Genomic DNA, 14,292 nt, shown 5'->3' on the forward strand with positions numbered 1-14,292 from the left:
TGGTTTGTTAAGTAATCTGTAATGCTATCATAGTTTATCTTTGCATAACCATGTTTTTGGACAAAGTTGTACAGATTAAGAGAAACCTTATATATGCTATGATTAAGTATCTTCTCCATAGGCCTTTCAACATCACCCATCTTCAAAGCTTTCTCCTTGGTTAGGTAGTTGTCACTACCAGACATTTTTTTGTTCTTTGTTGTTTTTTTTTTTTAAATCGTCACGTTTCAGAACATTATACACAGTACAGAGAAAACAAAATTGGTGATTAAAAATTAAATAGTCTTATCTCTCTGTGAGTTATCTCAGTCCCCAGAGAGAGGATGCTATTTTGCAGGCTTGCGGGTGTCTTTTGTTCCCAATTTAGAAGCTTGTCACTGTTTATTGTTAATATTTGATGCTTCATTTGATATTCTGTTCACTTTTATATCTGACATGCAGAGAAAACATCTTTATCAAAGTGTCAGTTGTAGGCCTAGTGTTGTCAGAATGTCAGGTTTGCCCTGTTCTTTATATTTAAGGGATGTGGATTCTTGTACAACCAACAGAGCAAGGAGTGCTGAGCAAACTATGAGTCAAAAAAGTCCATATGTATTCAGGTCTTTAGTTCTTACATTATATAATAAGATTTATATCTGTATTATCTTGACGTTGTCATAAGTGATCATAACATGAACAAAAATGGAAGGAATAATTTTTCAATGTGTTACAGCCAAATATTAATGATGATGATTTAAAATGTTTCCCTTTTTTCTTCTTTCAGGAGGCCTGTCAACTTGGCAAGTTAACAGCGATAAATGTAAGTCTCACTCTTCTTTTACTCTTCATTTCATGTTATTTTGCAGAAATAAAATCAGATAAAAGAAGATCCTCCCTATTTCTATAATTTTGTTTTCCTTTTTTAAATAAAGGATCAACAAACTACTTAGCAAACTTTAAAAGCCAAAAGTGAGTAAGTACACTCACAGAGGAAAAAACAGCAGCAATGTCTTATTGCATTACAGAATTAGATCTGTCAGCCAATGAAAAGAAACTGTCCACCCATGCTATTTTCACAGCGTACAGATAGCAGTCAAGTCATTCCAGGGCACTTGGTTGCTAGTGCTGCACCCTTGAAGCTGATATGACTCCGTCTACGTTTTTGAGTATATTTTATAACTTTCTTCAGATGCAGCCTGAGCAAAAGACGTGACCACATACATCAAAAATGCATCTCTCACAGGCACGTGCACACACTCCATACAGGGTGATATTGTACTGTGTATATCAAGGATACAAAAATGAAATAAACTGAAATAAGACACTGCTCTGATAATGCTAAGACAAATATTTCACCTGGACAAGATCTAGATTAAAGTAAATAAACTTAGTATGTATTGGCTGCAACACCCGTAAATTTGGCTATTTGTTTTGGTAAAGATTCATTTGCTGGTTTGCAACACTGGGTTGTGCACTAAAAAGCATTTTCTTTCATTTGTGGATGGAAATTATTTTGGTAACATAAAGAACAATAAACATGTCTGCAGATAAACAAAGCTGCATTAAGGGGACATTTATTTGAAATTTATTATGATCCGGTACATTCTTAAAACACTTGGGCTATTTATTTGACCTAATTCTTGAATTATTTATGTTGAGTTTAATTCTGGGTTACTTTTTTGAGCATAGCTATATCTCTGGGTTATGGTAGTTTTATTTCAACCTAATTTATGGTAAATTTTTAACCCCAAAATAATGTTATTTTTCTGACCCATTGATTTGATTATATATACATCACCATCATTGATTTTACTGTAGAGGGTATTACCTTTTTGCATTAAAATGCAGAAATATGTGTATAGAAATATAATAACTGTGTGATTCAGGTCTTTAAAGGTCATCAATAATAAAGTAAATTTTTTTTTATTAAATAGGCCAGTGTTTTTCAACCTTTTCTGAGGCACGGCACACTTTAACACTTGAAAAAAATCCCACGGCACACCAGCATCCAAAAATTAGAAAAGAAAAAGGAGAAACTCATAGTCTGTATTGATCTACAGCCCCTCCGCAATCTCACATGCATTTTTGTGATAATTGTGGCAGAAAAAGCTGGAGGTTGCAGCTGTTTTTTCTAAAAGATGTAATAAAAGTTAAGTTAGAAGATTTAAAAACTGTTTGATGCGTGTTCGTTGTGGTTTCAAGACGTTTAACAGGAAAGACTAATTGTGTGCTGAGACGCTGTCACTTTCAGCCAATGCATTATGGGAGATGTAGTGTGAAAACTGCCACAAAAGGGCAGACCGACTCGCTTCTCTGAGCTTCATGGTTTTGTTTACTTGTTCCACGGTCTGATACCGGGTCCCGCGGAAAGCTACACCGCTTAAGACGAGCTTTAGCTGGTATTTTTGTTGGAACTGAAAGACTTTATGAGCAGAATCGGAACAAGGAGTTGAAGACTTTAACCACTTCTGATTGGTCAGACTGATGACATGTGATTAAGCGTCGAAGAATGATTGATGGAGACAGTTAATGGGGCAAGATGCAGTACCGTCATTCTTATCAAAATGTCTTTGCTAGAATCAAATAAACACAAAGAAAAAAGTAATTTTACGATCTTTCATATTCCAAACTACTCAGTGTTTTATCATGGCCTGTTTGAATGAACACAGAGCTGATATCCTGGAGATGGTAAATGTTTTTAGATCAGTTAATGAGGGCAAAAAGAGCAATTTCTCACGGCACACCTGACCATCTCCAACGACATACTAGTGTGCCACGGCACACTGGTTGAAAAACACCACCAAGAATTATTTTAATAAATGAGACTGTAAGTGCATCAAATCAAATGAAATTTAAAATGAAAAATTAAGGTGAATTTTTAAAACTAGCTTACAGTAAAAATAAAAGCATAAAACACATTTAACATTGCTGCAAAATACTTAAACATGACTTGCAAAATGTATAAATATATAAACAATATCTACTTTGAAGAAAAAACAAAAAAAACACAGAATTACAGATCATTGCTTGTAGATTGTTTCATTTTGTTCGGCTAAGCAAAGTTGGTTTGAATTTAGGCGTATCCACCAGTAGACAGCATTTCCCAGCTTCTGGTTCTGTTTGAAGTATTATTATGAAATTATTATGAAGAATAACGATAGTTTTGGCTCCAATGCCCGAAGAAATGTCAGGGATCATCCAGACAACCCTGTATCTATCTATTTTCTAAATGGTAGGCTTATTAGGCTACAAGTCATCTGGACAAATGCATGTTTATGTTTTTGCATCCCTGGTCTGTTCTTTAGTTGATAAAAAAATCCTCTATGACACACAAAACGCTCTATGCCAAGACACAACAATAGTATGAAAGCTTTTTACCATAAAAACATAGACATTACAACAAAAAGCTGTTCTAGCTGGAACAATTAATAGGTTAGCTAACACAAGGATGGTGCTAAAGGCAGAAGTGCTGCAGCACAGAAATCGTTACAAATCTAAAAAATATTTTTAAAATATAGCTTACAAAGGGAAAAAAAGGATACAAATAGAATTTAAGACAGATTCTGACACTTAAAAGTGGGAGGGAGTGAAGAAACCAGTGAGGAAAAAAATGAGACGACCCAGATTTACACAAGGTAAAGTCTGTTAAGCCACAGTTGTTCTGTTATATGCATGTTCAGCACATTCATGTGCAGCTGTTAGATCTCAAAAAACGCTGCAGCACAAGCTATTGCCTGCCAGAATGTGAATGTATAAATGCTTGGGTGACACTTTAATGCAAGCTGTTGCATGTTAGTTGTACATACTGCCGGAATATGCCAGGAAATGTGCGTCACACAAAACTTCTGAGTGAGTTCGGACACTGAAACAGAAGGATTATGGACATTTATAGCTGGTAAAAAATATATTTATTAGTCTTGTGAATGCTTTGGATGCTGCCTCACACACTGTTACAGCCAGGAGCTGAAGACTTATGCAGTGAGAAAATTGTCTCGGTGTCGTGCATTTGAACAGTGCCTTGTGATGTGTTTCTTCATCACAGAGGAAAGATCATTGAGCAGATGGGGAAAATCATGAATATATGCATTTTTAAACTCTAGTCAGACTTATAACTTGGCATAAAGTTGCCTGGTAGAAAAAACAAAATATTTTATAATTTTAAAAAAAGTTACAAGTTATTATCTCTTTTGCTATTGGTCATTTTAATGGCCATCTTTTATTTGGTAGCTACATTTTATTTTGAAATAGTCCTCCTGCTTTTGTTTCCAATGTGGAGTCAAAGGTCACACCAGCAGCACAGCAGACCTGGTCTGTCCACAGACAACAGCAGCAAAGTGCATTTTATTTTTGGCTTGTAACATATATGTATATCAAAGTGGTTTATTTTATTCTGGTGGAAGTGTTTTCTCTGTAGAACCTGGTGACACTAAAGCGCTAAATCTGAAATAGCTTGATGCTATTTTAAAGTTCAAATAATAGTTTTGCTATCTTGTGTCATTTTACTAAAAGGCTTTACTGATGTAGACATTTTTTGTGTTCACTTTCTGCTGCAAAAGAAAGTCAGAATGAGAATTTAACTGTGATTTGTCACCATCTTTGTTGATAGAAAAAAAAAAAAAAGTACTCTTATTAACTCCTTAAGACCCATTGTGGCTCCAAAATTATCTTAGTTTAGCATCTAGGTCATACAGAAAGATATATGTTCTTTTTTTTAACATAACTGGAAATAAATGTGGGGTCATGGGGTTAATTTACCTTAATTTCCTACTTCAAAGACCTCAGTGACTCCAGAAAACACAAGCTTGATCACAAGATACCGGCGGACAACTTGATTAACTAAGCAAACAAGATGAAAAAGGGGATCAGAGTTTAGAGGCATACTAGTCTTTAAAAGTATCATTCAAAGGCATTTATGTCTCTATTAAATTTCAAAAGGTCATATAGGTGTTAAGTCCTGCAGCAAACATGATAGTTCTAAATATCAAATACAAATTTATTAATGACATTTTTTCATGGCAACTTAGAAAATACTGTCTAAAAAAACAAATAAAGTCCCACTCTGATCATCTTTTGAGGAATTTTCTAATTGTTCCCAGTGATCTTTTAACCACGATTATGCCGTTTTTAGCCAAAAATTAAAAAAACGATTAAAAAAAAAAAAAAAACCCGCCTTGTTTTCTATGACATAGTTTCTGCATTTGCCTGAATTGTGGGTGGGACTGCTGGCATAGATTTAGCCTGCTCCTATTTCCCATCATCTCTTAGTTTACACCAGGGGTCGGCAACCTTTATCACTCAGAGAGCCATTTGGATCAGTTTCCCAGAAAAAATGAAAGCACAGGGAGCCGCATCTTTAGGGGTGTTAGAAAAAATCGTTTCGCCGATATATCGCAATAGTTCATTTGGCAGTACTTGTATTGATTCCAAATGCTGTAAGGAGATTTATTTAACTATTTATTTCAACTATTTATGAGCGTGATGTTGTTTCCTTTGATCTTTTGTCTACTCATTTCTATTTTTTTTTCTTTAAATCTAGTTACCCCAACAGATTATATTGATTTTATGGATGACAACTATTTTTAATTAGGAAGCAGCTGTTAGTTTGTTGCGGGTCTGTAATCATGAGCGGTAAGTCTAAGCTCCTCCCCCGCCTCTGTACCTGTTTACACCTCTGCAGCTCCAAGTTGTTTTCTCCCGCGTGAAACCCCCCCCTCCAGCGTGTTCTACGCAGACAATGCAACATATGGTCATCATAGCAGATAGTTGACAGGATAGTAGGGGCCTCCTAACGCACATTTAATGCGTTAGGAAAAAAATGGCTTTTTTTTTACTGTCTTTTGATAAGCATAAGCTTCTTCCATTCTCCTTTCAAATCCTATTTTCAAAGTCGTGTGTAGACTTATTTTTTCATGTAAATGCTTATTTGATTTGAAATAAAAGTCTCGTAGAATAACTTTCCAACCCATAACAGACTCTGGTTGGCATTCACAGCCGCAGACACGCCCCCTCCACGCGCTCACGCTGCTTTCTTCCTCCTGCTCGTTGCACTACCCGACGGTGTTAAAGGCACCATCAAAATCTTAGAACATGATAACTATTTTACAAAAACACAGAGAGCCGCAACACAAGGATGAAAGAGCCGCATGCGACTCCGGAGCCGCAGGTTGCCAACCCCTGGTTTACACACTCTGCCACTAGCATACAGCCCCTCAGACCCCCAACCCAACATCATTTTGCAACAAAAATTTACCAGATAGCAGCTCAGACGAGAAAAACAAAGTTGTACATGGATCTATTTGTCTGCAAGCGGATGCATTAGAATGGAGCGGAGCAGGCTTATAGCTTCTGTGTCACAGCTACATTTTTTTTCCAATGACATTTTTTTGTCTTCTCCTGACTTCACAGTAAATAACTACTCAGAAATGCAATTTTAAGCTTTATTTTCTTGTGTCCTCCATCATGAGAAAAATGCCACAAGAACATGTTAAAAGCAGCAAAAACATGATTTTCATTGAAATGGGTCTCCAAAAAAACTTGTTGCATTGGTAGATCTCTCATTCATCTACAGTACTTATGATGCATTCCAATATGGTCATTTACATGTGGCACATCAAACTGGTGTTAGGTTACATAAAGAAACAGCTGATATTTTTAAGTTCTAGTAATTATGTATTGGAGTCAGTTTACTGTGGCATCATCTTTTGTACACTTGTTAACTCCCAGTTCTATAAAAACTCTGCTATTGCTGATTGCGTCCCGTTTTTGTGTTTGCTCGGCATACCATTGAATGGAATGACTCTGATTGGAACAGATGAAAATTCATTGGATTTGTCAGAAATCACCCAGTAATCTCTCAGCACGGTTGCGAGAATCACCTCCTTCGCTGGTGTTCCTGCAAACTTCTCCCAGAAGCTGACGCATATCCCATCACACATGCAGGCTTCAGTGGAACCACATGTACCAGAGAAAAGGCGCAAAATAACATTTGCCCTCGGAATTTTCTGGATCACGTTAAACCTTTACTCCACAGAACTGGAACATGTGGAAACATGTATTTTGGATCAAGGCATGGCCTTGTTTGTGGTTTTTTTTCTTCTTTTTTTATATATATTTGCTCTTTGCACATGTCTGACATGACAAATCACCATCTCCTCTGAACAAATTTATGCGGGTCTAGGTGTGCCTGCGAGGTGATTCTTATCTGAAATGGCAGAGCCAATCTCCCCTGATTCACTCCTAAGTGGTTCCTGTTTATCACTCAAAGTGAGGTGGTTGTCAGCCAAGTTCTTTTTTGTGCACCACTGCCTACTTTGCTATTTTGAAAGAGTGATGGTCCAGGGGAAAGTACACAGTATAATAAAGCTCAAAGAGCTGTGATCTACCAAAGGACACGGTGGCAGCCACCTCCTTTCTCCATCTAAATGTAACCGACTTCTAATCCCGCTCCATCTGGGCTGCTACTACAGGCGGAGAGTGGAGGGTTTCTGGCATGTTGTACGGCTGAACTTGGCATGCATCTCTGCCTGTTTAGATTTCTCTGTGTATACTTCTCAAAGCAGTGTTTTATCTGACTGAATGGGCTTTGTTTGGTCTTGATATCTCTTACAGCAGCTTGTCTTTGCTTTATGGATTTTTGGCAGCTTCTTTGAATAAAAGATCATGCTCGGCTAAGCGCTCACCTTGACTGCTGGATGTTTGTTTTGTTTTTTTGCTATAAATGTTTATTTCTCATTGCTCTTTTTCAATAGTGCAAAGGTTTTATCTGTTTAAGGCCCATTAATGGTATTTAAGCCTAATTATTATAGTCACACTGAAAAACTTTGTACTGATGGCACTCTGAAGCTTTTTTCTCAACATCTGGCTTTAATTTGAAAGAGCCTGAATAAACAGTAACCTAAAAAAACACATATCCTCATGCCAAATGATTAAGTCCTAATTGTAACAGACAGGTGTTCTAGGAGCTCTAATAGATTCAGGATGTCATTGTTGGAGCACGCTTTTAATAATTAGAATCATGTGGAGAGAAGCATGTGTTTTGTAGGCCTGCCAAAAACCCTCTGAGAGGTTTTTTTTTTTCTTTTACTGAAATCTGGACATTGCTCTTGAATACATTGTCCAATTATCTGTCAAAACCTGCAGTGGTGGAGGAATGGGTTCATACAAAGACATATGTTACACTGGGTGAGAAGGAGGACTTTCTAAGATAAAACAATATGTTTATTTAAAAAATTGTTTTTTGAGGTTGTTGTTTTTGTTGGTTTGTTTGACACTGTTTTAATACCTTTAAATGGTTCAAGACTTTATTATATATTTTTCCTTTATTTTGTGAGGCTGTTAGAAGATTTGTCTACTGAAATGAGTCAAGGGGCACTACTGGATACTCAGATCAATTAATTATTGAGGGCAAACATTAACAAAAGCTATATTTTATCAGTAAACGAACAATTTTGTCCAAGAAAATTATAACATCTATTAGCTTTTTTTATTGATTTGTGGCTGATCAATATGGCAAAAGTTATATGCATTTTTTTTATAATTGCACACAATGGACTAGATATTGGTTCTGCATTAATTTAGTCCTTGTTCATACAAAAAAAAGACATTTAAAGGTGGGCTATTTATTATTTGTATTAATTGTCTTTTTTGCATTACTTGTGTATTCCCCTAGCCTTAGTCAAACAAGAGTCAGTGCTTCATCTTTTTCTTCATCTCTTAAAAATATGCGAACAGACATCACCACCTCCTGAGCTCAAAGTAGCATGTGTTAATGATGCTCCTAATTCACTGCTTGCATATTGCTTTTGTTGCTATAGCGATAAAAAAAATTAAGATAGCCATTTGTGATCCAATATTTTCTCTTGGAGAAAGATTTTTTTTTATCTGTTTGATTAATGAGATGAATAAAATTCACAGCAATAACCACAGCTGAGTGCATAATTATGTTTTTTTATGCTCGTTCATACCTCTATACAATGTGATGCAGCGGGATGTTCCAAGATTCATGTGATGGTATAAATTTAAGCAGCAGTTTGTGTTGCTTCATTTTAGGTGTATTACCTCAAAGTCAAGACAGACCCCAAAAGGCTCATTTTTCTCTCTGTCAAGCAGGAAAAAAAACAAAACAAGCAACAGTGTGGTTTGCTTTCTGCAGGATGTGCTAACATGTTTGCAGACACTGTCATGTAAAAAAAGAATGTTTTCTTTTATGGCTCCAAGGAAAGGTCGCAACATGAACTTCTGTAAAACCTCCGGAGAAATCAAAGAGGCCTGCACAGCTCAGAAGAAAATGCCCACACTCCTGTGATCCCCAAGACGTTACCAATCAAAGTCCCAGCCCCCACACACATTTCTGATCATTTTGTGTTCAAATTGGGTGAGAGGGGGAAAAACTAGGACATAATTCACCTCCGCTAATACACATCCCATCATCTATTTTCAGGATGTGTATGAGAGAGGTCTCAATTATAACTGCTGCAATAACTTTATTATCTGGAAAGTAATTCACCACAGTCACCAGACTAGAAACAGGTTTGGGTTATGAGGTCACCGTCTCAATTAGTTCTCTGCAGAGGTTGCAGAAGAACACTCAGTTTTTTGTCAAGTCGAAGGACGTTTACTTTTGTTCAAGAAAATAAAGTAAAACTTCAAACGGAACTTTATAACTTAAGTAAACATGAAAATATAATAAAAAATAGGAAAAAAATCTGAGGCTCACATGTACTTCTGTAGATAGAAAAAAGGAAGAGACTGGTTTGGTACATGGGATAAGAGGAAGATTTTTTTATTTATTTATCTTCTATAAATCTTAAACCTGCAAATCCCACTACATTACAGAACTGAAAGAAAACTCTTTTTCTTTTTTACAATTAAGATATTTTTTAACGCTTTTGATAAAATCCACACAAAAAAATAATTATGTAAATACACTGTAGTTTATTTATTTTTATAAGATATGAATATGTTGGGTAATTTGATGAATTTCTGATCACAACGGCGTTAGCATATGATGTAAAAATATTGACATGAATGTTCCGGAAAAAAAGCACCTTCTTTATCCACTGTCTCAAATTTGAACCTCACATATAGCATTTTGTGTTATACTTTTATGTGAAAACTGCTTTATAAATAAAGTTTGATTTGATTTGATTTGATACATGGTGTAACTGTTATTTTGAAGAACTACCCGATAATTATCAACAGTATTTGTATTCTTTTAAAACAATAAGAAATCATTTAAAAATGAAAATTAATAGATGAGATATTCTCACCACAAAGTTTTGAAAATCAGCTAAACTAAAAAGTGTTTTTGAGATTTCATGGAAGCAGCAATTTTGAAATTAGCAGGAAATGCAGTTTTACTGCCTCTAGTGGAATAAAGATTAACTTCAGGGCAGAAAACATGGACTAAGGTCTTAACCAGGGGTTTTTAAGAAAAGATCGATTATGCTAATAAGATAGGGGGCTCAGAAATGTGTGTACCAAATATGATACCAATAGGGTTAACAATAACATCCACAAAATACTGAAGATTGACAGATTGAACTCTACATGAATAGTTTTGGGGTTCTTCACTTGCCCATAAAAAGACTTTACAGAATCGACTCCATCCTCAAAGTTGTCTGCCTCACTCAAGTCATAAATGAAACATGAAAGTCTCTTTCTTGTATATACTTTTTCCTTTTTATATTGTTTGGTCCAGCTGCATTTGCTGAGTGCCAAACAATGCAGCTGTTTCTGAACGGTGGTAGGATGTTGAAATGGCACAAAAAAGAAAACAAAAAAAAAATTTATACTGAACAACAACTATATTTTTCTTTCACAAAATCATGAGGGATAAGGCAACCAAAGGGAAAACCTCACAAGAAAATGGGTGTTCGGGTACATATATACACTTTAAATTGTACATGAGTGGAGAAATGAATTGTTTGCACTCCTCAACTTCCATCTTCTGGTGATTCGAATGACAAGATGCAGTTTGAACGTATTTTCCTCTAAAAAGCGAAATGAAGACGACAGATGCTGTGCGGAGCAACATTTCGGCACAGGTTTTCATTCTAAATGCCATATCACTGTGTTCATTCACCCATGAACGAGCTAGCATTTCTGTCACCACTGATGATGATAATGCTGCTTGTTTGTCAGTGGTAGTGTGCTGAGAAAGTATCGCTACAAAAAGAGAAAAAAAATAGCTTTTTTTTAATACCAACCGTTTTTAAAATCTGGGATGTGTGACTTTGCAAAGAAAAAAGTTAAAAATACATGATTAGCATAGAAACACGTCTCAATGGCCAGACATTTTATTGGTTATTAGATAAATAGCTAGTCATATATTTGATTTCCTTTCTTCTATCAAAGTAATAGCATGCTAAAAGGGGTTTCCATGTCTTTCCCTCTGGAAAAAGAGAATTTTTCTATTAGAATTGCTTTTTGAATGTTGTTTTCCTCAGCTCTTTTTTATTTTATTTTATTTTATTTTTTATCTTAAACCCCCACACCTGAAACTGTCTTCAGAAGGGGATGAGACAGAAATCTTTGGTCTGCATGAAGTGAACAATGAGCTCCGCTTGTCAACATGTGGGATGAGGGAGACATGGTCAGGTAAAAAGATCTGAGAGAAAGGCCACATAAAAGAGTCTTTTAAACAAAGAAAGGCTTTGGTGTTTCTTTTCTTTTTTTCTTTTCCTTTTTCTCAGCAGTGGTATTTAGTTAAAAAGGTTTGTTTTTGACCGTTTTTCAGCCTTAGCTGATCGACACGCAACTGAGCTGTAACTTCAAGGCCATCCACACCGGTCACAAATTCCTACACGTTATCAGAAGTTGAAACCAAATCAATATTTACTTTTATCTTTAAAAGCCTGACCACTATATCCCATTATTCTGACCAGCACATCTGTAATAATGTTGCCAGCTGAGCAAAAATTTCCAAACTATTTTAATCCCCTTGCTAAAAAGGCAAAAAGTGAGGAACAAAGTACTTTTTTCAGGGTATACTGGAAAATAATAGATTCAGGATCTGCAATGTGTAGCAATAATCACTAGTTTAATGTGATAATGTGTTCTAATATTAATCAATGATTATTACATATCGGTTACCTAAAGTGTCAACCATTAATATTTACTAAAAAGATGTAAGAATTCTTTCTGAGGATAATCAATAAGCACTTAAATTTGTTTCTTGATAACTTGATCTGCAATTATAATCAATGAGTATTACATTTATGTTACATGGTGTGTGATTAGCTATACTGTTTACAGAAATCATGAATGCATGTTTTCTGAAGATAATCAATCATCAATAAGCACTTGATTTTGTTACTTGAAAAGAATCTATCGATCAGAACCGGATTCAGAAAACTATGTAAAACTATAAAAGGAATTAACTCAGTAGTGGTGGGATTATATAAACTTGCTTTTTCCCACTCCTTTTCAAGCAATGCATCAAGCTCTGCTTGACTTTAGTTAATTATCACTATATCTAATTAAGCAAATGGGACTTAAGAGTGTCTTTGTTTTTGTTTTTTTGTTTTTTTATGTATTTATGCATGTCATTATTTCTGTAATGAGTTTGATAAATGTGTGTGATTTTTTTGAAATTGTATTTACTACAATTAATGCTTAAACAAAAATAAATCAAATCAAATCAGTTTCAGGATCTTGCTTTTGCTCCCCCATGTTAGCAGTGTATGCTGCAGTCAGTGATTCAGCCCCTCCCACATCCCAACATGTAAAAAGACTGAAAGCTTTGAAGCACAGTATCTCAATGCTAATATTGACTTCTTCCCAAAAAAATGTAATCAGACAAAACAAGGTCACCGCTTTATAAATGCAATGATTTCACTTTAGGTAAGTTACAGATGTTATAAGACATATCACACTGTTTTCACTGATGAAGGGTTTTGCTCTTTTTGAGAAATCAGCTGTTAACATCCATGGGCAGTTTTAGAGCTGCAACATTTGGGTCCTCTGGAAAACAAAAACAAAAAAAAAAAACATTCTTATAACCTCAGAAGTCAGTGACTGTGTTATATTTCTAGCACATGACTGCTGCTGGGGCTTTGAACCACATAGATCACCAATGCTAAACAAAGTGGATCCTCAGTTATGCTTGTTTTCCTTTTTCTTATATGTCATTTGCTATTCGTCTACAACTGACAGGATCTTTTCTTTGTGCTCCAGACGCAGCGCCGCGTGACCTTCCATCTTCCTGATGGCTCCCAGGAGAGTTGCAGCGACAGCGGACTAGGAGACCCGGAGCCCAGCAGCACAGCCAGTGCCACCCAGCCTCTTCCCATGAGCTTTGCCCAAGAGGAGTACTACGAGCAAACCTCTCCAAACAGTCGCACAGAGGGAGATGGAAACTCAGACCCTGAATCCAGTGAGTTTTCCAGATAGAATTTTTTTTGTTTGTTTTTTTCTTTGTCTTTCATACAATTTTCCCATTTTTAACACAATCATAAAAACATGAAGTTGATCATCAAGATGTATGGTCATTTTTATTTTAAAAATAGACTGTTTTTATGGTGCATGCCTTTGATTTGTCACAGAAGCATCCACATAAATTCTTAACTAGCATTTTCTGTCAGCTAAGCTGCAGAGTTATTGAGTCAGACAAACTTCTGGCCAAGATCAAACGAAGAAAAAAAAAGACTCAGTATTTATAGTAGGACAAAAAAAAACTTCAGATGTACACAGTGTCACATTTATTACAAAAAAACAAATTTTAAGGGCTGAATTTTGCAAATGGTATCCTGTGCTAAGCTGTATAATGCAAAAATAATTATACCCCTGAGGCTGGAACTTTGTTGAAGAGTTTTTCTTTGAATGATTTACAAGACAGCTGTCACTGCATGGCACAGTGCCATGTGATGTCCTCCATGAAAAGCGACATTGAAAGCAGGGTGTGCAACTTCTTCCTCATGCATATACAACATTGATTTTTTTCTTTATATGTTTGTTTTTCTCTTAAATCGTTGCACAAAAAAGTTGCTGTGGGTGGGGGGGAAAAAAAGGCTTGAGACTCACCACAGTGGACCCTGTGATTTTTTTCACTAGTGGTAGTGTAAATCGAAAATCCTTTATTTTTTTATCAGCAGCACAGTCGATGCTGGAATTATTTTGCTTCACTAGAAAAGAAGCAGACCTATTCTGAGTCAGTCCCCTGCTGTACCTACTCAGAATGGATATTGTGGAGCTGGTGAATCTTATTTTATTTTTTGCAGGTATCCTTGCATCACATGCAGCAGACAGAAGGAGGCTGTGGTTGGTGTAGGCCTTGACTCCTTCTATGGCCCCTGTGTGTCATAGACTATGTTA

General features: G+C 35.9%; 1 protein-coding gene across 1 annotated transcript in view; it reads left to right on the top strand.

Annotated features, from left to right (window-relative positions):
* Positions 1-14,292, top strand: part of pcdh11 (protocadherin 11) — a 163,374-nt gene that overhangs the window by 102,779 nt on the left and 46,303 nt on the right. The window contains exons 5-6 of the mRNA XM_078954096.1: positions 764-799; positions 13,156-13,354. Of these exons, the coding sequence (XP_078810222.1) occupies positions 764-799; positions 13,156-13,354 (235 nt within the window). The remainder of the gene's footprint in view (positions 1-763; positions 800-13,155; positions 13,355-14,292) is intronic.

The sequence above is a fragment of the Oryzias latipes genome, chromosome 10, assembly GCF_053564925.1.
Source record: "Oryzias latipes strain Hd-rR chromosome 10, Olatipes_Hd-rR_3.1".
NCBI lineage: Eukaryota > Metazoa > Chordata > Actinopteri > Beloniformes > Adrianichthyidae > Oryzias > Oryzias latipes.